The 21,953-nt window shown below is 46.3% G+C and overlaps 2 protein-coding genes across 2 annotated transcripts; both read left to right on the top strand.

Moving 5' to 3' along the window:
- Window positions 1–3,032: 3,032 nt before the first annotated feature.
- On the top strand, window positions 3,033–9,352 carry LOC309889653 (tetraspanin-36-like). Its single transcript, XM_082782597.1, has 7 exons — window positions 3,033–3,232; window positions 5,660–5,851; window positions 6,067–6,141; window positions 6,334–6,429; window positions 6,574–6,726; window positions 6,849–6,932; window positions 7,928–9,352. The coding sequence occupies exons 1-7, from the start codon at window positions 3,173–3,175 to the stop codon at window positions 8,012–8,014; spliced, it is 747 nt and encodes a 248-aa protein (XP_082638723.1). The 5' UTR covers window positions 3,033–3,172; the 3' UTR covers window positions 8,015–9,352.
- An 883-nt stretch (window positions 9,353–10,235) lies between these two features.
- LOC309889578 (SKA complex subunit 1-like) lies at window positions 10,236–17,004 on the top strand. The gene is made up of 7 exons (XM_082782446.1): window positions 10,236–10,266; window positions 10,540–10,644; window positions 11,271–11,395; window positions 12,470–12,561; window positions 13,255–13,392; window positions 15,001–15,170; window positions 15,969–17,004. The coding sequence occupies exons 2-7, from the start codon at window positions 10,557–10,559 to the stop codon at window positions 16,115–16,117; spliced, it is 762 nt and encodes a 253-aa protein (XP_082638572.1). The 5' UTR covers window positions 10,236–10,266; window positions 10,540–10,556; the 3' UTR covers window positions 16,118–17,004.
- The last annotated feature ends 4,949 nt before the right edge of the window (window positions 17,005–21,953 follow it).

Raw genomic sequence — 21,953 nt, 5'->3', positions numbered from 1 at the left:
GGGCCAGAAGACACAACCACGCCAAGCACGAGCAGCAGAGATCACAACTTTTACTAGCACGCGTTTCAGGAGCAAGTTTCAAATCAAACCTTTTTTTAGTCCCAAACTACCAAACTGTGAAGTTTTGCTGCTAAGAATTCCTGCAGCCCACGAGTTCTGCAGATGTTTAATCGTGCAGCTGTAATTAGTGTCGGTTCTCATAATTATTCAGGGATATCTTTACTAAAACGCTTGTTTCTTTCCCAGATCTGCCTCCCCTTGGAATCGCACAGGACCTAGGAGAGGTCTAGGACAATTTCCCTAGTGTAAAAAAGAAAAAATGTCATTTTTTATTGTTGAAAAAATACCATTTTTTAAAAAAAAAACTACTGGGACATGATTTGAGCCTTTAACCCAGCTGAAATATTTAAATAATATTTAAATAATATAAATAATAAAGAGGAACCGAAAATAAATTTGAGTTTTGAGACTTTTTGCTAATTCGACGATCATCCAAAGGTTCTTTCCCTGTAGCTAACAAGTTCTCTCCTCCGCATTTTCCTCCTCGATGCTTTTTATGTGAAGGTTTTCCAGAGATTGAGCTGTTTTAGTGGATTTGAGAGAGAAGATCACGCTTCTTTTGCATCACCCTCACATGCCAAGCGCAGGAAACTGCCCCCAGCCGCCCCCGTTGCGACAGGCAGTGTGACTTTTGCACCGCCGGTCACCAAAATGTCACTCACAATCCAGCAGCTGGCACGAGAAGTGCTGATAAAAGGTTAGATCCAAGTGGAGCAGGAGGAAAGGGCAGGTTCCACGGAGATGGGTTAAGGTGGTGATGGTCCCGTGAAGTTTGATGGGCTTTGTGCTAGAAGATTGAAAAAGTTGTTTGCAGGGGTGGCAGGGCTGTTTGGTGAGGGGTTTGGGGAGACTGGAGTGAAAAGGGGGCGGATATAGGATCGAGGAGAGGTGAGGAGAAAAAATAAAAAGAATAAAATAAAATAAAAAAAAAAAGCAAAGAAAAGGAAAGGAGCAGAGAAGAGGGGAAAAGAGAAGAGAAAAAGAGAAAAACGGGAAAAGAGAAGAGAAGAGAAAAGAAAAAAAAAAAGAGAAAAGGTGAGGGGAAAAAGAATAAAAGAATTTAAAAAAAAGCAAAGAAAAGGAAAGGAAAAGAGAAAATAAAAGAGAAAGAAGAAAAGAACAGAAAAGAGAAAAAGAGAAAAGAAACGGGAAGAGAAGAGGGAAAGGAAAGGAAAGGAAAGGAAAGGAAAGGAAAGGAAAGGAAAGGAAAGGAAAGGAAAGGAAAGGAAAGGAAAGGAAAGGAAAGGAAAGGAAAGGAAAGGAAAGGGAAAAGAAACGAAAAAAAAGGAAAGGAAAAAGAAAAAAAGAATAAGAAAAGAAAGGAAAGGAAAAAGAAAAAAAGAATAAGAAAAGAAAGGAAAGGAAAAAGAAAAAAAAGAATAAGAAAAGAAAGGAAAGGGAAAAGAAAAAAGAATAGGAAAGGAAATGAAAGGATAAAGGGTAAGGGCTTGGAAATTGCAACTCAATTTCCTTCAGCTCCTGAAAAACAACATCAAAGAGGCCATGGAGTAGGTAATCAGAAAATCATTTGTAAGCAACTAGAAGGAAATAGGGAGAGGAGTACCAGGCGGCGTAGATTTGTCTAGGACAAACGGTTTTACTCTCATCTCATTTCCTTCTGCGATGGGTAACAGGCCCTGGGGGGAAAGAAGCAATAAAAATCAGCTGATAAAGCTTTTAACATGGTCTCGTGTGACAGTCTTGGATGTTTGCTGGGCCACAAGGCCAGCTGCAGGTGCCTGTGGCAGGGAGCTTCATCCCCTGCTTCATCCCTGGCCCCTGGGGCTGTCACCTGGGCTTTTTTTAAATCCTGGGATTTTTTTAAATCCAACATTTAAAAGTAATCTGGTGATTCTAGGACTGATCCGGTGGAGAATGGTCCAGAACCTGTCTGAGGTGGTTACCTGAGAAGTTATCCTTGTATCCAAATTACTTTCCAGCCCACCTTTAATACAAAATTGATTTTAATAACATTTTGCTCCAAAACAAACAGCATACGTGCCGTAACATCTTGATTAGCACTATTTAATTTCTCGTTGTTAAATATCTTTAGATCTTTTAGTTTTATTTTTTAATAAAATAGAAGACAACAAGCAACCAAAAAGGACATTATGTAGATATTAAACAAAGTTTTGGACTGGCTGGCTGGTGAAGTTGTTTCTTTGGTCGTTTTTTTATTCCTCTACACTTCACTTCAAGTGCATTTTGCCCTTTTCCCTTCAAAATTTGCCCTTTTGTTCTAATCTGAAATACTTTCCCCAGATTAGCGGTCATTACCACAGATCGTTAACAAGCTAAAAGTTTTCCAGGCCGTTTCTTGTCTTTATTAAGACCTCATCTGGCCACACTACAAGGATGAGAGACAAATGATTTTGTAGTTTGTTTCTGAGGAAGAAAAAATCCACATTTACAGACTTTGTTAATACTTACTGCTCTAATAGAAATCATAATGTGGCAGCGATGGGTACGGTCACCCGTGGGGTCTGTCAGTGCAGACGTGGGTCCTTCTGCCAATGTTTTCTCTGGGATAGACTTCTGGGCTAAGAGCAGACTGCCTATGATTCCTGCTCGAGCACCAGTCTAGAAAAAAAAAACCCTACAAAACCGATATTCCCTAAAGGAAAGTGGTTAATGACTATTTTGCCAAGGAGTTTGCCACCACCGTGTGCTGCAGCCAAGCATTGGGTCATCTTCAGGCTGCCACACGTCCTCTGTACAAAACAAACGCCTGCCTCGCCATCCTACACTTTAAAACTTTTTAAACTCTTTAAACTTTTCTTTTTAATACCGTGAGGCGGGGAAGACGGAAAAAGAAAAGTTTTCCGCCCTCTGCAGCCACCACACTCGAAACCTCAGCCCTCTGCAGCCGCCCAACTCGAAGCCCGACCCCGTCTGGCCGCCCAGCCTGGCCTTTTAGACACTCTACTATCTCTCCAAAGCCACACCGTGGCTGTCCCCAAACTTTTTGGGGTGTGGGACCGAGGGAAAAGCCCAGCCCCGGGTCCACCCCATCCGTCCCCTCAGGGCCGGGCTCCGCCGCCTCAGCGCAGCCAGGGCGGGCTCAGAGGCTCGGTGCCGCCCCGCTCTCAGAGGCTCCCGGCCGGTCGTGGCCATGGACTGCGGCGTGATCACCTCCAAAACCGTCTTGCTGCTGCTCAGCCTCGCCTTTTGGGTGAGCAGGGGGGCGGCGGGAGGGCTCCGACCCTAAATTTTTAGGGGCGAACCGGGTTTGGGGCGGCGAGCCGGGACCGGAGCCCTCAGCGCCTCACGCCTGGCGGCCGCTTAGCTGCGCGGAAGGGGGGGGGGGGGAGTTTGTTTTTAAGTTTATGAGGGAAAAAAAGCGCTGTCGGAGCCTGTGTTTTCTTCAGTGGTCTTAATCGCACGTTATTTTGTGGAAAAAAAGCAGGTTTTAAGTTAATTTAGTGATTGCAGACCGTTTGTGGGGGATCATCCGGGGGCTGCTGCCAAGTAGTGTGCTGAGGAGGGCTTTCTTTCAGGGAGCAAAATGCCTTAAACTGGGATTATTGTAGAAAATCCCAGCTGGGAACCTGGTTACAGACACCTTTTTCCAGTCACATCCTATAGGACAGCCTCACCAACCCACAGGGGGACGTAATCCCTGGCCCCATAGGTTTTGGGACACATAAGGTGCCTGCAAAACCCTGTTACCAGCCAGGGGGTTTCAGGCTGGGACAGCGAGGAAGAATGACAGAGAAGAACAAGAAATCCCATAAAGAGAAGAACAAGAAGTCCCGCAGAGAGAGACGCGAGGGTAAAAATAAAAAAAAGGAAATGGAAACATTGAGTTAAACCCCTGAGTTTTCACGGGGTGTTGTGTCCCGGGTTGTAAAGACCTCCCACTGCCGTGCTGAGCCGTGTTGATTGCTGTGCTCTCACAGGGCTTCTTCATCGTGTGGTGGTTTTCTGAAATACCCGCAGAGAAACCCGGGGACGCCTCGCCGTGTGCATGTGGAAATTCCCCCGGCTTCAGCTCGTGCGGCTCACGTACAACCCGGCTTGGCATCACTGCTGGGACTCGGGGTTTTCTCGTCAAACAACAGCCTTTTGTCCGTCTAGAAGTGTCTCTCTGCCTTCCCTTCCACCCTCGGGGAGCTCTTTGCCCACGATTGAAGCCATTAGGTCATTTGGCTCCGCACACCGTCCGTAATTACTCCCCTGCCTCTGAATTTGGGGTGACCCTTGCCAGCCCTTTGTTTGTTTTCCTAGGAAGAGCAATGCTGCCCCAAAAGCCCGTGGCATTTATGCACTGGAGCACCCATTAACACGGGGTAATTACATTCCTGCCAGCAGAACCTGGAATTCAGGTTTTGAAGAGGGTGGGGAAGAAGGAGGAACCGACTTGGGTGCCCTTTCCGATCGTCTTTTTCTTTATAACACTTGGGTTTCTACCAGCACGGAGGCTGCAGATCCTTAGCAAAACACAAGATCTGCTCCGACGCTCCCCGAGGCTGCCACGGATCCTGGCGGGTTCTGGAGCAGCTCCGAAATGCAGCCGGGTCTCAGCCAGGGGATGGCTCCGTGCTTGTGATTTCGGCATTAAAACTGCGTTTTGGGACAGATGAGCGGGATCTGCCCTGTTACAAGACGTTTTCCCGATGCTTTGGGATTAGCTGGGCTGCCTAAATTCTTTGCCACTCGGTTCGCAGCTCAGCAAGTGAAAGCAGCAGGAGCCAGGAGCGGAGTGGCGAGGAAACAGGGCGGTCCTGCAGGCAAATATTGAACTAGAGGGTGTTCTGGAGCGAAATCCGGAGAAAACAGCCTCGGCAGCGGCTGCTGAGCCATCCGTGCACCTCCAGCTGCCTTGAAACGAGGGGAGAAACAACCCAAATCCCGGGATTTTCCTTTCCCAGGGATAAAAACATCCTCCGGGCGTGCCATGATTCTGATTAGCAGCACGCAGTGGCGGGCTTTTATGACCTCGTGCAGCTCCAGCCTGTTCCGTGGGGACCGGGAGCGCTCGTTGCCCGCGTGGCCGCTTGGTGGGCGCGCTGGCAGGGCCGCCGGCCATCCCAGGAGGTGCCCAATCCCTTGAGCGTGGCAGTAATCAGGAAAATGAGCAGTGTAAGTGTGAAAACGCAGGGAAAGAGTCTGCGCGAGGTGGGTTGAGGTTTGCGAGCCGAAGGATGCTCGGAGGAGCCTCTAAAAACACCCACGAAACTCCCAACCTCGGTTCCTAAAGCCTGGATGATGCCCTGGCTTTGTCTCGGTGTGGGGTGTGGGCGAGCCTGAGCTTCCTTTAAGACCGGTTTTTACCCCAAATCTTTTAGTTTTACCTCGTTTCGCTGCCTGGCTGCATTTCATCTCTGACCAGAAGGTTTTCCTCCAGGAAAACCTTGAGGAAAAAAGCCTCGCTGAGCCTTTTGGTGCTTCGGCTGCAGCTAAAAGCCTCAAACGAACCGAAACAACCCCGTGGTGATAAATTCTCCCTCCTTTGGTTTAAAATTTTGATGTGTAGCAAGTCTCTGATGCACACACACATTTTCTTCTGGATCTGCACATCACAGTTGTTAACTTCTGAAGCCGAAAAGTCGCTAAATCAATTAAATCCCAGCTGCTAATGTCTCGCGTTGCCTTTCAGGCGGCGGCGGCTGGCCTCAGCTATGTCGGGGGCTACGTGATGAACACCTACAGGAGCTACGACAACTTCCTGCAGGACAAGTACGCGCTGCTGCCCGCCGTCATCATCCTCTGCGTGGCGGCCGTGATGTTCATCATCGGGCTCCTCGGCTGCTGCGCCACCTTCCGGGAATCTCGGGTTGGCCTGGGGCTGGTGAGTGCGGGGCCAGAAAAAAAAAAAAAAAAAAAGCCAGAAAAAAAAAAGAGAAAGGTTCAAAAACAGCGGGGTGCCGTCTGCTGAAGCCCCACGCAATGATCTGGGGGTCCTAGAACTCTTCTCACGAGTCATAAAGCAACGTGGTGCGAGTGTGCAAAGGAATTCAGGTGCTGTGGACCTCCTCCTTATCCCCGTCTCTCTTTTAATTCCAGTTCTTGGCCATTATCCTCATTATCTTCATCGCAGAGGTTTCCGCTTTCGTCCTGGCGTTTGTTTACAGGGAGAAGGTAAGCAAAGAATTGGCATCTCAGTGCTAACATAAAGCTAAAAGCCAGACCTCGTGTTGTTACAGCACTCCGGTATATCCATTTTTCTCACTTTTTTTCATTTTTTGTCCTTTTTTTCTGACTTTGAGGGATACAGATCCAAATTCTCACCTTAAATCTGTCTTTTTTTTTTTTTTTCCCCTTTCTAAAAAGGTAAAAAGTGACGTTCAAGGCACGATGCGCACAGTCTTCGAGAAGTACGACGGGAGAAACTCAGAGTCTGCTGTGATGGATTACTTGCAAGAAAACGTAAGAAAGCCTTTAAAGCCTCCTGAGGGCTGTTTAGGAAAGAACGATTTGAGGAATTGGGGCTGGGGAAGAGGAATTCATCAGATGAGATCTCCGAGCATTAGATCGAAGGGGTGCGATCGCAGCCTGTCTTGTCTTTGGCAGCTTCACTGCTGTGGGGTGAAGAACTACAGCGACTGGACGGCCACGCAGTGGTTTAATTCCACCGGGAACAACAGCGTCCCCCTGAGCTGCTGCAAGCAAAATCTGAAGAACTGCACGGGGAGCCTGGATCAGCCGCAGGAACTCAACACGCAGGTGAGGATAAAGGGCCTAGCTGCTCATTTCCACATCACGCTGGCACCCAGGTCATCCTGCCTTTAAAACCCCGTCCAGCTGAATTGTCTTTGATTTGTTTTCGGTTTTCTCTTCCACGCCAGGGCTGTTTAGGGGAGCTGGAGGCCGGGCTGCAGAGTGTCATCAGCTACGCTATGCTTGTAATCCTGGGCTTTGCCATTGTGAAGGTAAAGGTTTCCTGTCTCTTTCCCCGTGGAAAATAATAATTTCCTCTTTGATCGCAGAGCTTTTTTTTCCACAGTGTCCCACTAGCCTAAAATAAGCCCAGTTTTATGTTCCTCGCTGGTTTTCTGCCAACTCTTCTGCATTTCATTTGCATGACAAAAAGGGGAGAGATCCAAAAACTAGTTTGAAACAGCAAGGAAATGAATAATCCGTGTTGGTCCTGTAGTAGCAAGTACAAAAAGCTAAGAGAACTAAAAGGCCTAGATCTAGAATTTGTTCAAATTTGTTGAAAAAACAACTTCTCTGTATTTAACTGGGATTTTTAAACCCCTCACTGAAGTTTGTTTTAGGTACAAGTCAACGAATAGTCCTGTGCTAGGAGACCTGGCGTCAAAATGTGCTGGGAACATGACAAGGAATGAAACCAGCCAGGCTATTTATGGAATAACAACACTGAATTAAATGAAACGTGAAAGCAAATCATGTGGTGGATGAAAACTGGATTTGAAAAGCACTGATGTAAAACTTAAAACATCCTTAAATTGCTCAGGGAGGAATCTTCCATCTTTTCCCTTCCCTCAATGAAGTGCTCAGTTGTGCACTGTGTTACAGGTCCCATTTTAATTTATCTATGACGAATCTTTTATTTCCTTATTTTATATGCTTAAAAAATGCATAGAACTTCTAAATCCAGAAAAATCTGGGGTTTTCACTGAATTTTTTCCTGGATTAACATAACTAAGAATTAATGTTGATGTATAAATTAATGGGAAAAAAAAAAAAAAAAAAGAGGAAAAAGTTGAACTGAAACTATTATTGAAAAGTGATAGGCAAATTTAAAAAAATATTTTCCATAGATTTATTTTCATTTTTTTAAATATTTTTTAATATGAACAGAATGTCCTTGCTATGATGAAAAATTAACATAAATGTTGGATCCGAAAAGTGAAATAAAATGCAGCAAAACTCAATTTCTTGTGTTTCTCCTCTTTTTCAGTTCTTTGGCATGCTGAGCGTCTGCGTGCTTACTTGCAAGCGAGAAGACAGCGGATACCAGCCTCTTTACTCGGGGGTGTTCGCTTAATAAAATGCAAAGATCCCTCTTCTTCTGCTTCCTGATGATACAATAGCTTTGTAAAGATGAACGCTAAAGGACGATTTCTTGACCTTGTCCAATGTTTGACTTTATTTACATGAGAAATGGAAGGAACTTTTTGTACTGATTGGGAAAAGTTTCTTGGGGGTGATGTGAAATGGCAATTCCGATTTTCGTTACCCTACGGTAACTTAACCCTGGTCGTACATACCACAGCTTTCTGTAAGGTTCTTGTGGATTTTGGGTTAGGTAGCACCACGTGGCGTAAGGGGCTCCAGAAAGAAGCCTACTTCTGCAGTTCTTTCCCTCAAAACAAGCAGCAGAAATGTTATTTTTAATCACTAAACTGACTGAAACTGCAGGAGCGGATTCAGTTGCCTGCGAAAACACCAGATCGTTCCCCTGATGTGCTTAAGAAACAGCGGGATGCAAGGTTCAAATATTCTTCATAAGCATGGGGAGATGGAATGTGTTTTCTCTGTATCTGATGGTGGTTCAATTTTTTCTCCTTGTCGTGGTCATGTGTTGAAATCCAGTTTACTGCAGGGCTTGTTAGAGTGAGACAAACGCTGTGAAGTCCGGAACAGAAATCTGAGTTGTCTGGTGAAGCAGCTAGCAAATGTGAACACCACCTGGCCAGGAGGTGATGCGTGTTTGGGACATGTCTTCTTTTGATTCACTTTGTCTTTTTGTTTTTAATTTGACAATAAAAATTGCTTATGAAGCAGGGCTTTTTTTTTTTTTTTCTTTTTTCTGTACCCAAAGACAGACCGTGTCTCTGCGAGAGTGATGCAGATGAATGCAGGAGTTGGAGGAAACATTGGATCAGCGTGGTTATGCAGAAAGGATGACTGGAAGGGCTAGTGCAGAGTTCTCTGTGTGACTGAACACATCTGGCTGCTTTTCACAGCTAAAAATATTAATATAAAACTTTCTTGTACCCTGTTAGTTCACCAAGCAATGTTGTTAACCTGTTGTTTGTTGTTTGAAACTGATTTCTTTCTTTGAAGGTCTGGTGAATGTGGTCCTGTCTTGGATTGCACCACTTCTTCACAAATGGCCCTTCTTTAACACGTCTGTGTGCTAATCCACGTCTTGGTGCTTTAGGGTTTTTAGAGCTGTGATACAGGGAAGGAGAAAACTGAGCTATTCTTGGGTAGGGAATTGTGGAAAAGGAACAGCATATTTGGATATTTGCTCTTTGGAGAGATGAGCAGTCTATTCGGTGCAGCAAACCTTTATATCTGTAGCTATTAAAAAAAAAATAAAGCAGTTTGGGGTAAGTGTAAGCTGTTTATTTATCTTTTTTTTTTTTTTTTTTTTTTTTCTGAAAGAAATTGATGTGTAGGAGAAACCAATAGAAGAATGTATATGTTGAAGGTGATTTAATTAATATGAGGGCTTTGTCTTCTGTTTAATGCCAAAAATAAATCTTAAATTCTTTAAGTAATTAATTAGTGCTGGGTTTTTATTTATTTATTTATGTATTTATTTGGTGGAATCCCGGTTGTTGGACATGGCATACAGGACATAACCACAGCAGCTTGGCAGGGGAAGCAGCGTGCCCTCGCTGTGGGGTTATAGCCCACCCCGGAGCAAGGCAGAGGGCACCAGAAACATCCAGTTCTCCCTGGCACTTGGAGCTTTCACCTCCAGCTTCACGGTCTGAGAAACAAACAGCAAACAGAGGCAAACCCTGAATAATTTGGGCCAAACCCCAAGGGAGGGTAGAAGCGCCGTGAGGGAAGGCTGGCCCTGAGGTGAGGCACAGAGGGGGCTGTGTGTCACCAAGTGAGGCGGTTGGGCTGAAATCCTGCAAAAAAAAGTAGTAAGCAGGCAGTGAGCAGACGGGTATATCCTAAAGGGTACCAGCTTTAAGCTAAAAAAGGGCAGATTTAGGTATTAGGAAGAAATCCTGCACTCTGAGGGCAGTGAGGCACCAGGACAGGTTGCCTGGAGAAGCAGTAGCTGCCCCATCTCGTGAGGAAAACCTGACCTGTGGAAAGGCTTTAGGGCTAGGTGAGCTTTAAGATCCCTTCCACCACACCCCCTTCTGTGCTTATGAACCCTTTATTTGTCCCAATTTATCCAATTTCTATTATTTAACTTAAATTTTCCCTGGTGGCAACGGGGCTGGGGGGGGGGGGCGTTACAAAATGGCTGCCGCGCATGCGCCGTGGGCGGGCGCGGCGGGTTTGAACGGGGCTGAGGGGAGGCGGCTCCGTCCCTTGTTGTGCTGTGTAAGTAACTCGGTTTCCTGAGGAATCGCTGCACTAATATTGCTCTGTATTTGTTTTTAAAATTCAGGAGATTGCCTTGTTCAGTGACAGTTACTTCGTGCTGCCTGCCGCGTTCTCCATTTGGTGGAAAAAAGAGCGGTTGCTGCACTTACTGCCTTGTTTAAGTTCCCTTCGCTTCTCTGACAGTTTATTATCCTTCTCAAAATGCTGCTTGTGCACTCAGAGTTTACTTAAAGTCTTTCTTTTCAATGCTTTTTGTCTTTTATCCCTCAGTGTGACAGCAGAGGACAATGGCTTCTTCGGATCTGGAGGACTTGTGCTTTCACATCAACATGAAGATTTCAACTATTAAAAAGACTCTGCAATTAAGGAGCATCGGTAAAAGAAATTAAGGCTGGGTTTTGTCTTGGTTTGGGCTCATACCTCCTTGCAGAAAATCAGTGAGCTGTGGGTCAAGCAGGCTAGAGGATGCTCCTCTGAGATACTTGTAGGCTGGTGGTTAATACCCCATATATCTGTACACCTGGTGGGAAAAGGAGAAAAAATACCTTGTTAAGTTAGGCCTAATTACAAAATAAGTGAAGCCTAATTACAAAAATGTCCAAAGGAATAGCTGGAGGTGAATATCAGTGTCTTCTCCAAGTGTTACAGGAATGCATCTCTGTCGTGTAAATGTGCTGTGGGTAACAAACTTATTTAATCTGCCATGGTGAAGCTGATATAAATGTTTTAGGCTCATTTTTTATCCGTTCTTAAACACAGATGTTACAAAGAATTGTAGAAATGGTGTTTAGAGGGGTCATCTGGGCTAGCTTTGTGTTTGAAGAGCAGAGGGAGATCGTGAAGGGGATAATGTTGCTGCTTCTCTTGGGAGGAGATGCTGGCTGGGGAGCATAGAGTAAGGAGAAAATCACTGTGCAGAGAGGAGGGAAATTGAATTTTGTTTTTGTGTCAGAGATATTTTGGTTTTCTGCCATAACGTTCTCACGTTTTCTCTTTGACAGGTCAAGAGCCATCCTTCAAGTCTATGCTCTGCAAAATAGGACAAGAGATGGTTCTCTTGCACGATCTCCTGAATAAAATGGAAATGGAAGTTCAACAGCAAGAAAAACTGAAGAATTTGCTCAAAGTAATCGTTTTTCTGTTTGTAAAATACTGAAAGTTTCAGAGGAATCCTTGTGCTTAGTTGTTACTCTCAAGATCCTCAGTGATATTTTTAGATGCAAGAGGCTACTTCAAAATGAAAGGGCAACAATCAAATACTTTTAAAAACTTGTGAAGCAATGCAAAGTGTTAGCTGCCGTTCTTGAAACTCTTCCCTGTCTCCGGTTGGGGTTGAGTGGAGGTTAATGCCTTGTTGAGGGTGTTGCAAAGGGAGTAAGTAGTTATTTCTGTTCCTTATTGCTAGTTCAGAAGGCTTGAGAGAATCAGAAAAAGGATTCTCAACAGGCCGTTGCTTTTTCTTCTTGATCAAAAATCTTTTTCCCAGATGAGAATGGGATTCTATCCGCAACACTCCTGCAGAACCTGTTGATATCGACATAGCTGGTGTTAGAGGATTAAAGCCAAAAAGAAATTTTAGTTTTCCATCAAATTTATGAGTAAGAATCTTTTATAAAACCAGCAGATGAAGCAGATTTGGTTTGTCAAGGCACGGAAGATTAAAAATGCTCTTTTTCAAGCTTTATACGTAGCAAGCATGCCTTTATCAGAATAGATTTTGCGGTGTAAGGAATAGTTTTATTTTTACATCCATGCAATAGATACACAAATGAATTAATTAGAATATATTTATCCGTTTTAGTGTGCGTTTTCAGTGCCTTCATTTGTTGTGGGTTTTTTTGAAAGTGTTTGAGGAATGTAGATGAGTTTCCTGTCGTATCTCTTCCTATAGTCACCACCACCTTTCCCTTACCCAAACCTGCCATGGTACATTGTGAAATACTTCCTGCCCGCTCAAATTTCTCTGACACTTTGAGGGCAAGGGCAGGGAGATTCGTGTTTTCTCTCTCTTCGCTCTGTTTTTCCTGAGCTTTACTTGCTGCTCTTGGAAAACGAGGCAGTAAAGATATAAAACAACGGGAAGAGCCCAAAAAAACACCTCTTAAGATTTCCTTTAACATCGTCCTCATAGTGAGCTAATTTTAATTGCACGACATTATTGAAACTTCAGATTTCTGATGGTTTCCACCGTTAATTTCAGGAGCTGCAGAAGTCTGCTGAGCGAGATCAAAGCGAAGCCCAGCACCTCCGCGAAAACATTCCCCTCCACCTGCCTAAACCGACTCGGAGCTGGTACGTGGTGTGTGAGCGTGGAGATGTTGCATCCTACAGCTCCCATCCTTTCCCCAGGAGCTAACTCTGAACTTTTAGGACCCTGAGGCTCTTACGTATTGATTCTGGAGTTTGCTCCTGATTTTTATTTTATTTTTTCCCATTATTGGAAACAATAATGGAAAAAAAAATGGAAACGACACAGAGCAGAGCTTCTGTTGTCACAATTTCGTGTACAAAGGCGTTTTGGGAGTCCAGCAGGTGGCACTCACCATCCTTAACACTGCAGAGCTGTCCCGAGTTTCCCTGCTCCAAAAGATTAATGGCTGAGTCAGGCTTCCCAAGGCTTGAACTCGTTTCAAAGTGCTTTAAGGCTGCCTGTTAAGCTGGAGCTCTGCGCTCTGCTTCATCCCATACGAATCGAGGCCTCCTGTTCTGCGAAACGGGACGGGACGTTGACTTTTTAACTGCTTTGGGCTGCTTCCAATTCACCTGCTGGCGGCGAAACGAGGGGCCCTAATGAAGTCAGCTGAAGCGCGCCCTTTGAAAAGGGAGCGTGTGCTGCAGTTATTTCTTTTTCCTCTAGGAGAGATCGCGATTTGTATTCACCCAGCCTCTCAGATGGCTCAGGGCTGTGAATAAACAGAAAACGTACTGGTGTTCCCCTTACTACTTAGCTGCTATTTATGTGCTTAATATTAATTAATTTTCCAGTATCGCTGGGCCGGCTGCGAAAAGCGAGGACCAAACGAAAGCTGCAGAACCTGAACATGCAAAAAAACCTGCCAAGGAGCCAAGATTTATTAAAGAAGCATCCTTAATAACCACGGAAGAATTTGAAAGCGTTCCCGCGTGAGTAAACACCTTTTTTTCTTCCTCCCTCGCACGTCGATTTGGCCAGAAAACAGAGGTTTTGGGGGAAAACAAGCTGTTACAACTGACAGATGCGTTGAAATTTTAAACGTTCCAGTGTGAAGCATCGTGGCAATAGCTCCAGACGTGATTTTATGCCGTACGGCTACACAAAAAAAGCAAAAATGATGAAAAAGGCAGTTTTTAGTTGACCTTGACAATGGGTTTGTGAAAATATTGGTTTTTTTTTGTCTTTTTTTTTTGATTTCTCGGTCTGCTTTGAGAGGGGTGAAGAAATCCAGCTTTCAGTGGGTTTACTCATTGGGTACTTCTGATGGAATTTAGGAAGGACAGAGCTGGACCGTGACAATTTTTGGCCTTCCTCAAGGGCCAAAGAGAAGCAGACGCAGCCAAATGTTGCTTTAACCCCCAGTAAAAGCCGTTATCTTCCCTGATAAACTCCTGAAGTGCTTCGTTATCCTTAAAAGCGGAAGCTTTGCAGCGCTGCTCGCGCGGTCTTCGGCGGCTTCGTGGCTTTTTTGAGCTCTGCAGCAGGTATTTAACAAAGGCACGTGCTGTGTTCAGGCTCACGCATGAAGGATCTTGGATCAAACAGAACAGTCTCGCACGGTGGGAAGCCTGCAAATTATTTTAGCCTTCAAATCCGTTCTTTTTTTTTTTTTTGTTCTTTCTCCAAATTCTCACCACCGAAGGCTTTTTTTAGCACGTGTGCTTTCATTATAATTCCCAGACAGTAACTTAGGGGAATATTTCTTTTAGCCTGAACGTTTTTTTTAGGGAGCTGGCCGTCAGGAGCTCCATCTCTTTTTTTTTCCAGCTCTATCTTTGTGGCAGACCGCTGTTAGGCTGCTCTTTTGAAGAACGCAGCCCTCTGCTTTGGGTTTTGTACCTACGGATTCAAGGCAGAAACAGGTTTAGGGAAATAAATCGTGCCTTTCTGCTGCTGCCTCAGGGTGAGTTGGGGTTTGCTGGCTTTTTTTTAGGGTATTTTATTGATTGTGGGAGCGTAGGAACTCGACTATAGGTGTTTTAGACTTAATAACTTGGTCTTCACAGCCTACAAATTCTCTTGGGACTTCATAAAAAGGCTGAGGGGTGCATAAAGAGCAAGAAATAGCAACTAAATGTCTATAGGCCGAGTGATTCTGAGGTAGTAGGCTGTGTTACACCACCTGTGACCACATTTCAGAGGCAGTAGGGCTGCTTTTGCTCAAGAAGACTCAAGAAAGTGAAGTGTTTTTACCCAAATCGTTGCATCTCCAACATTTTGGATTAACCAAAAGATCTCCCGAAAGTTTAGGGCCAGGATATTTTTTTTTTTTTTTTAATTTCTTGATTTGGCTTTCTAATGTTCTTTCTTTCTGCTTCAAGATCTGTTATGGCTTTTTTTTTTTTTCCTGCAGCGTTATTAAGCGCTCTAACGAACCACCAGGTTTACTCATTAACACGGGGCGGCAGCAACTGCCTCGAACTAGGAGCAGCACGTTCAGTTTAGGCTGAATAAAAAGAAAAAGAAGCGCAGAACTTCAAGTTTTTGACTCTCTGGCTGCTGACTTTGATTGATTTATTTTTTTTTTTTAATTGCAGGTACATGAAAGGCCGCTTGACCTACGATCAAATCAACGCCGTCGTTCAAGATCTCAACAAGGCCGTGGTGGGCAAGTACAAGATCCTGCACCAGCCTCTGAAATCCATGAACGCCTCGGTCAGGAATCTCTACCACCGATTCCTGGGAGAGGAAACGAAGGACACGAAAGGTAAATCTGCTCTGATTCATTCTCAAAACAGGAAAAAAAAAGAACAAAACCAGAACAAAACCCAACAGCTGCGGGCTTAGCAGGGTTTTCCCTTCACCCCCAGCACCTGGTGAGAGTCGAAATCAGATTTGGCCCCTTTAAAATCCCTACGGAGGCTCCTGCCGAGCTGAAATTTAGCAAAAAGAGGAAAAATTGAGCAAGCTGGAATTTAGCGAATCACTCAGGTTGAGGTGGCTTTGTGGAAGAGACAGGGCTGTCTGCAAATCTTAAAAAGCCTTCTCGTCTTCGAAGCACAGATGAGCAAAAACGCCCTGAGATGTCTTTGTCGCTCAGCTTACGGGCGAGCTTCCCCAAACGCACGTGGCGCAGCAAATCTCTCATCTTAAAAATCTCCTTTTTTTGACGTTCCTTTCCTCTGGAGAGCAACGCCACGCTGTCTGCCTCTCGATTCCTGCCCCGGGCAGAAGGCAAGAACGTTTTCCCTTTTAAATATTCTTGGGTTGGGTGGGTTTTTGTGCAGCCCAGCTCTGCTCCGGTCTAACGGCGGCTCATTTTAGCCTGGAAATCCTCGCTTCATCTTCAAATAAGAAGAATTTTGCCCTGAATTCTGGAAAAAAAAAAAAAAGGGAGAAATTGCATGCAGACTTTTTGTTTCATAATATCACGCTTCCAACGTTAGGAGCAACACGTTATTTCCCCCTTCCTGCTTTTCTGGGCGTTGCTTTCCTCGGAATCGGTCCGCTCCTGGTTTCAGGTGGCTTTTATTTTATTTTATTTTTTTTTTTGCTGTTTTTCCAGGCGAGTTTTTTGTCGTGGAGGCCGACATCAAGGAGTTCACCCAGCTGAAAGTGGACAAGCGCTTCCACGGGATCCTCAACATCCTGCGCCACTGCCAGCGGGTCAGAGAAGTCCGCGGCGCGCGCCTCGTCCGCTACGTCATCTGCTGAGGGAGCTTCCTGGATTCTGCTCACCCGAAAGACGTGGAGGGCAGAGAGACGAAGAGATTTTGTGTGTGGGCACTCCTCTGAAGCTCTCATTTTCTAAAAACGCAATAATTCAGGACCAAAAAGTGTTTTCCAAGCATCTCTTCCACGTTCAGAGCAGCGATATCAAAGGGCCTTGAAGCGTTTTGAGTTTTATTTCTGGAAACCTGGGAGGCGCTGACGTCTCTTGGTACCTTACAACCACAAAGCAGCTGAAATTGGCACACCTGTAGTCGTAGGAAGCTGTAATCACCTTTTTAAGGTTAAATTCTCTGCCTGTTCACCTTCCTTTCGTGTTTACGAGGTGGAGACCGGAGTTACTACTCCGTAGAAACCCAAAAGAAGCACTGGGTTCTTTTTAACGCCTCAAACCAATTCCCAGATTTCCTTTCCTTAATCTTTTTTTTTAATTCCTATCCTAACTGTGCGTTTTGGAGTTCGAACAGGAAGATCTGAGGTGATTTAAACGTTTCCAGACCGATGCTCGGGTAGTTCTGCTGCCCATATGGTTTTCATACTTCATCACACAGCCAGATTTTCTTTTTTTTTGCTCAGACCAACACGCTAAAGAGCAGAACAGGAATCATTTTTTTCCCTTTCATAGTGAAAACGTTGAATTACATTTAAAAATACTGGCCAAACTCCACATTTTTCGAGTTTTTTGAAAGGTTGTGATTAATTTCAACTCTGTGAGTGACGGAAATTGCTTCGATAAGAAAACTTTTAGTCTTTTTTTCCTTCCCTGAGCCTCTATCTGCTGTTATCACGGCAACTATTTGAAAATCCCTCTGGTTTTACCCTGTCAGCTGACAATTTAATGAGCAAATGATACTGAACTCAGAACCTGGTCAATAAAGAGATCCTGGCGAGTACCAAATCACCTTTTCTGGTGTCTTTTGCTCTGGGATGTCAAGCTGCGAGCTGCTGTCTCTGCGTAGTGTCCGATTTTATTTCATCTTCGGCATAGGAAGACGTACAAAATAAGAATTTCTCTAATTTCTGTAACTTTTCTCTTCATTTACAGCACGTCGATTTAGTTTCCTGGGTGATTTATATTGGGATCGTGCAGCTTTAACTTGAAAAACGTGGGGAAGAAGTGAAAAAAAAAAGAGCCTGCGTTGCCCCAGGTGCTCGCCACGCTCCCATCTCCTTCCTTGAGCGCCACGCTGGTGTTTCCAAACTGTTTTTCAGACAGCATTCAGCTCTGAGTCACCTCAAAACCCGGCTCTCCAGCTCCTGCCGCCGTGCTCTCGCTTCTTTTTCTTTGGCTGGAGTTTCCCTTCTCTCCCAGCAGCGCGCAATTGGCAATGGTGTTGCGCAGCGCGGCGCGTTACTAATACTCCCCCAGAATTTAGCGATCTCGCAGCTTTCCAGTGCGGGCTTGTCCTCCTCCTCCAAACATCAGCTTCTGTTTTTTTTTTTTCCTCTTTCTGATGCTTCATCTCCTGCAAACGAGGAAATTCAAGCCAAAGCACCGCGCTTTTAATTAATTTCTAATGGGTGAGAAAGGGATCGTACGTTCTTCTCGCAGCCTTCAGTGAGAGGAAGGACTTGGAGAGAGCAGTTTTAGCTCAGAAAGCAAAGCAAAAAGGTCTCACGGGCGCACACGCCTTCCTCGAGTGACTCTCAGAAGTGTTTTTTGCAGCTTTAAGGGGATGCTGATAGTGCCAGGATGCTACTTGGCTCCGGCTGTTTGGTTCAGTGCTGCAGGGACATGGATGTCCCCTGGATTGTGATTATTTCCCAACACCCAAATATCCACACCACGAAATAAAACCAACATAGCCATCCCCAGAGAACAATGGGTGGAGTTGTGAGCCCTGAAAAAAGGGAAAAAAAGCTTATTTTAATCATTAAAATGAAAACCTTCCCATCCAGGTCCCTCCTACCTCGTATGATGGTGGTGGGAGCTCGGTGCCGGGTTTTTATTTTGCTCCCTGCTGTATTTAAGCAATTATTCGTCATCAAGTTTTGCTTTTATAAGAGTTTTCCTTGAGCATTTTGGTTCTTATCGTAGCAAACCCCTTAAGGTGTGTTACCTGAAACCAAAAGCAGGAGCTGTGCTAAATTTGGGGCTCGTGTGTGACCACCAGGAGAAGATACCAGCAGCTGCAGAGCTTAATAATTAGGCTCACGGTTTTCCACAGCAAAGTACAGAGCCTAAACGTGGCTTTCTTACGAAACAGTTGATTTTTTTTAATAAAAAAAGCAGCCTTTAAATTGTCGTACGGCCTTTTCCTGGGAATTGGGATGCCAATTAAAACGGAGAACGGCTTTTAAAAATAGAGCTGAGGAGGGTGATTCATTTCGCTCGCCCGGCCGCGCTTCTTTCGAGGCGGTTTGTTTGGGGGAAAACAGCCGCGAGCAAGGGTGGCAACGATTCAAGTGCGTTTCTATTAAATAGTCGCTATTTTCCTGGTTGATTTAAGTCCTTTTTTTTTTCTTTTCGTGGTGTGTATAAGGAGGAGAAATCAGAGGCAGACAGAGGCTGAGCTGGCCCGCAGGGGTGTGGTAGAGGAGACCTGGCCAAAATGAAGAGAAACCAGAAGGGCAGGGCCAGCCCGTAAGGTTTGTAGGGGCAAAAAGAAAGGAATTGGGGTTACTTAATGTAAAAAATGAGGATTTAAGGAGAGACAGCACTGCTGGAATCGTCTTTTCAGCCCTGTAGCTTCAAAATCTGCCCCTCAGCCCTTCCACCCAGAGCTCTGGGCATCCCGTCCTGCAGCGAGAATTTGGGGATAGCCCCAGAGGCAGAAGCAGCCCCCGTGAACCTTTCCCGTCTGTCTCATTCCTGCGCGACCCAGTTGGTGTTTGCCTTGCCGGCGATAATGACTCCGAAGTATGTAATTGCTAGACAAATGTTTAACGAAGAGCGCTTTTATCGCCCGTCTGCTTCCATCTGGAAGCGGCGTGGTCGCGGCTGCAGGCTTGGCAGCCTCCGGGGAGGCTCCGGTGGCCTCATCCTGCAACCGTCTCCCATTTCCAGCTCCTAACAGGAGTTTTTTTTTCCCCCTTTTCCCTTCGGGTTAACCTTAAAACGGAGGCAGCATCCCTCTGCACCACCAGCGCCCCAAACCTCCCCCGCTTCCAGGCACTGAGGGGTCTTCCTCGCCTGCTTTGGCCACCAAATTCTCCACGTTTTGACCCAAAAAGCACATCCTGGGCTTCCCAGCCTGCGGCCTCTCTCTTTTTCTGGCTCTGTATGGCTGCACCCAGAAATCTGCTTTGTATTTTCTTCTTAGTCCTTGATGATTTCGCCCGGGCTGCTCTCGCTGTGCTTAATATCGCCCCAACGGCTCGCTTCTGTCAATTAGCTTGATTAATGACAGCCCAAATACAAAGCTCCCGGCCTATCCAAGCCTTTTTATTAATTATTTTTTATTTAATTCCCATTAGAATAACACACTTTTTTATTTTCTCTTACCACGGCCAAGCTTTTGTCTCAGATATTAGGCAGGAGTCGCTGCTTTTCCAGGATGTGCACCACCCAAAAATGCACACGGATGGCTCGTGCCGATGAAATAAAGAAAATTTTTGCCAAAAACATCAAAATATGGATTAATTGGTTGCCTGTCCTATAGGATCCTCCTGAAATCTGCAGCGGGAGAAGAGTAGGAAGAGAGAGAGAGAGGAGAACGATTTCATCTAGTTTTGTTGGTGTTTTTTTTTCCTTTGCTTTGGCAGTTTTAGGTCAAATTAATGAAGCAGAGGGAAAACAAAACCAAAAATAAAGAAACCTTAAAGGAAATTAATGACAAACTGGTGGCAGTTTGGGATCTCGGAAGCTTTGCTCTCGAACGTTTTTGCTCCTGGGTCGATGGATGGAGCAGGGGTGCAATGTCCTCCGCCGCGTCACCCAGCCCTGGGCTCAGTTCCCTTAGGGCCGTTTTGGGGTCAGGAGAGCTCGCGGGCTCTCCCAGCAGACCGGGGTTTGTTTGCTCTTGGCCGATTTGCTCTATTTTTAGTCAAAAATGTGAGAAGTACGTGGGTGATGGCAAACATAATTTGCAGCCCGCTGATTAATGATGCAGCTGACGGAACAAAATCGGGCAGCGAGCTGGAAGTGCTGAGGGCAGCTCAAATTTGGTGAGCAGTGGGAACGTGTGGGATACGAGAGGCGAGAACCCCCCTTTGCTTTCTTCTTGCTGTAAATGCTGTGATTAGACAGTAAAAATGCCCCGCCTGGAAAAAAGGACGCCTCCGCCATCATTGTGAGGAGGACACCTCCGTCATCATGAAGAAGACACCTCTGTCTTCGTGAAGAAGACACCATCATCATGAGGAGGATGCCTCCGTCATCATTGTGAGGAGGACGCCTCTATTATCATGAGGGAGACACCTCCATCATCATGAGGAGGACGCCTCAGTCACCGTGAGGAGGATGCCTCCGCCATCATCGTGAAGAGGACGCCTCCATCATCATGAGGGAGACAGCTCCGTCATCGTGAAGGAGACACCTCCATCGTCGTGAGGAGGACACCTCCATCGTCATGAGGAGGACACCTCCATCGTCATGAGGAAGACATCTCCATCATCGTGAAGAAGACGCTTCCGTCATCATGAGGACGACACCTCCATCATCGTGAAGAAGACACCATCACCGTGAGGAGGGCGTCTCCGTCATCATCGTGAGGAGGACGCCTCCGCCATCGTGAGGGGGACGCCTCTATTATCATGAGGGAGACACCTCCATCATCATGGAGGACACCTCCTTCACCGTGATGGAGACACCTTCATCGTGAGGAGGACGCCTCCGCCATCGTGAGGGGGACGCCTCCATTGAGGAGAGGCCCCCTAAACGTGTATAAATCTCTGAGGGGAGGGTGTGGGGAAGATGGAGGCGGGCTCTTCTCAGTCACACGCCATGACAGGACAGGAGGGGCACAAACCGAAGGCCGAGAGGTCCCAGCTGGATATGAGGGGGATTTTCTGTGAGGTGACAGAGCCTTGGGACAGGCTGCCCGGGGAGGTTGTGGGGTCTCCTTCTCTGGAGACACTCAAAATCAGTGGCGGCCATCCCATACCTCACAGGAGGAAGGTTTGAGGGGGGACATTTTGTCACGGGGGGGCAGCGACGGGACAAGGACTTCAAACTGGGAGGGGGAAATGGAGGCACGGGGAGGGAATGCTGAGGGTGGCTGCCCCGAGGAGCTGTGGGGGCCTCATCCATGGCAGTGCCTCTGTGGCGGGGGGTGGCACTGGGGTGGCACTGGGGGGGTGTCACTGTGTGGTGGCACTAACGGGTGGCACTGGGGGTATTACTGGGGGTGTATCACTACGGGGGTGTCACTGGGAGTATCACGGGATGTCACTTGTGTGGTGACACTGATGTGGGGGTGTCGCTGTGGGGGTGTCACTTGTGTGGTGGCACTGGGGGTGACACCAGGGGATATCACAGAGGGTGTCACTGTGGGGATGTTGCTGTGTGGTGACACTGATGGGTGTCACTGTGGGGGTGTCACTGTGGGGGTGTCACTGTGTGGTGGCACTGACAGGTGGCACTGGGGGTGGCACTGGGGATGTAACAGGGGTGTTGCTGGGGGGTGTTGCTGTGTGATGACACTGACGGGTGTCACCGGGGGTGTCACTGTGGGTGTCACTGGAGGTGGCGCTGGGGGTGTCACTGTTAGTATCACAGGGGTGTCACTGTGTGGTGGCACTGGGGGTGGCACTGTGGGGATGTCGCTGTGTGGTGACACTGACGGGGTGGCACTGCGGGGTATCACTATGGGGGTGTCACTTTGGGGGTGGCACTGGGAGTATCACAGGGGTGGCACTGTGTGGTGGCACTTGGGGTGGC

Source organism: Aythya marila (assembly GCF_965140915.1).
Source record: "Aythya marila genome assembly, chromosome: Z".
NCBI lineage: Eukaryota > Metazoa > Chordata > Aves > Anseriformes > Anatidae > Aythya > Aythya marila.
This window is presented reverse-complemented; position numbering and strand designations above follow the sequence as displayed.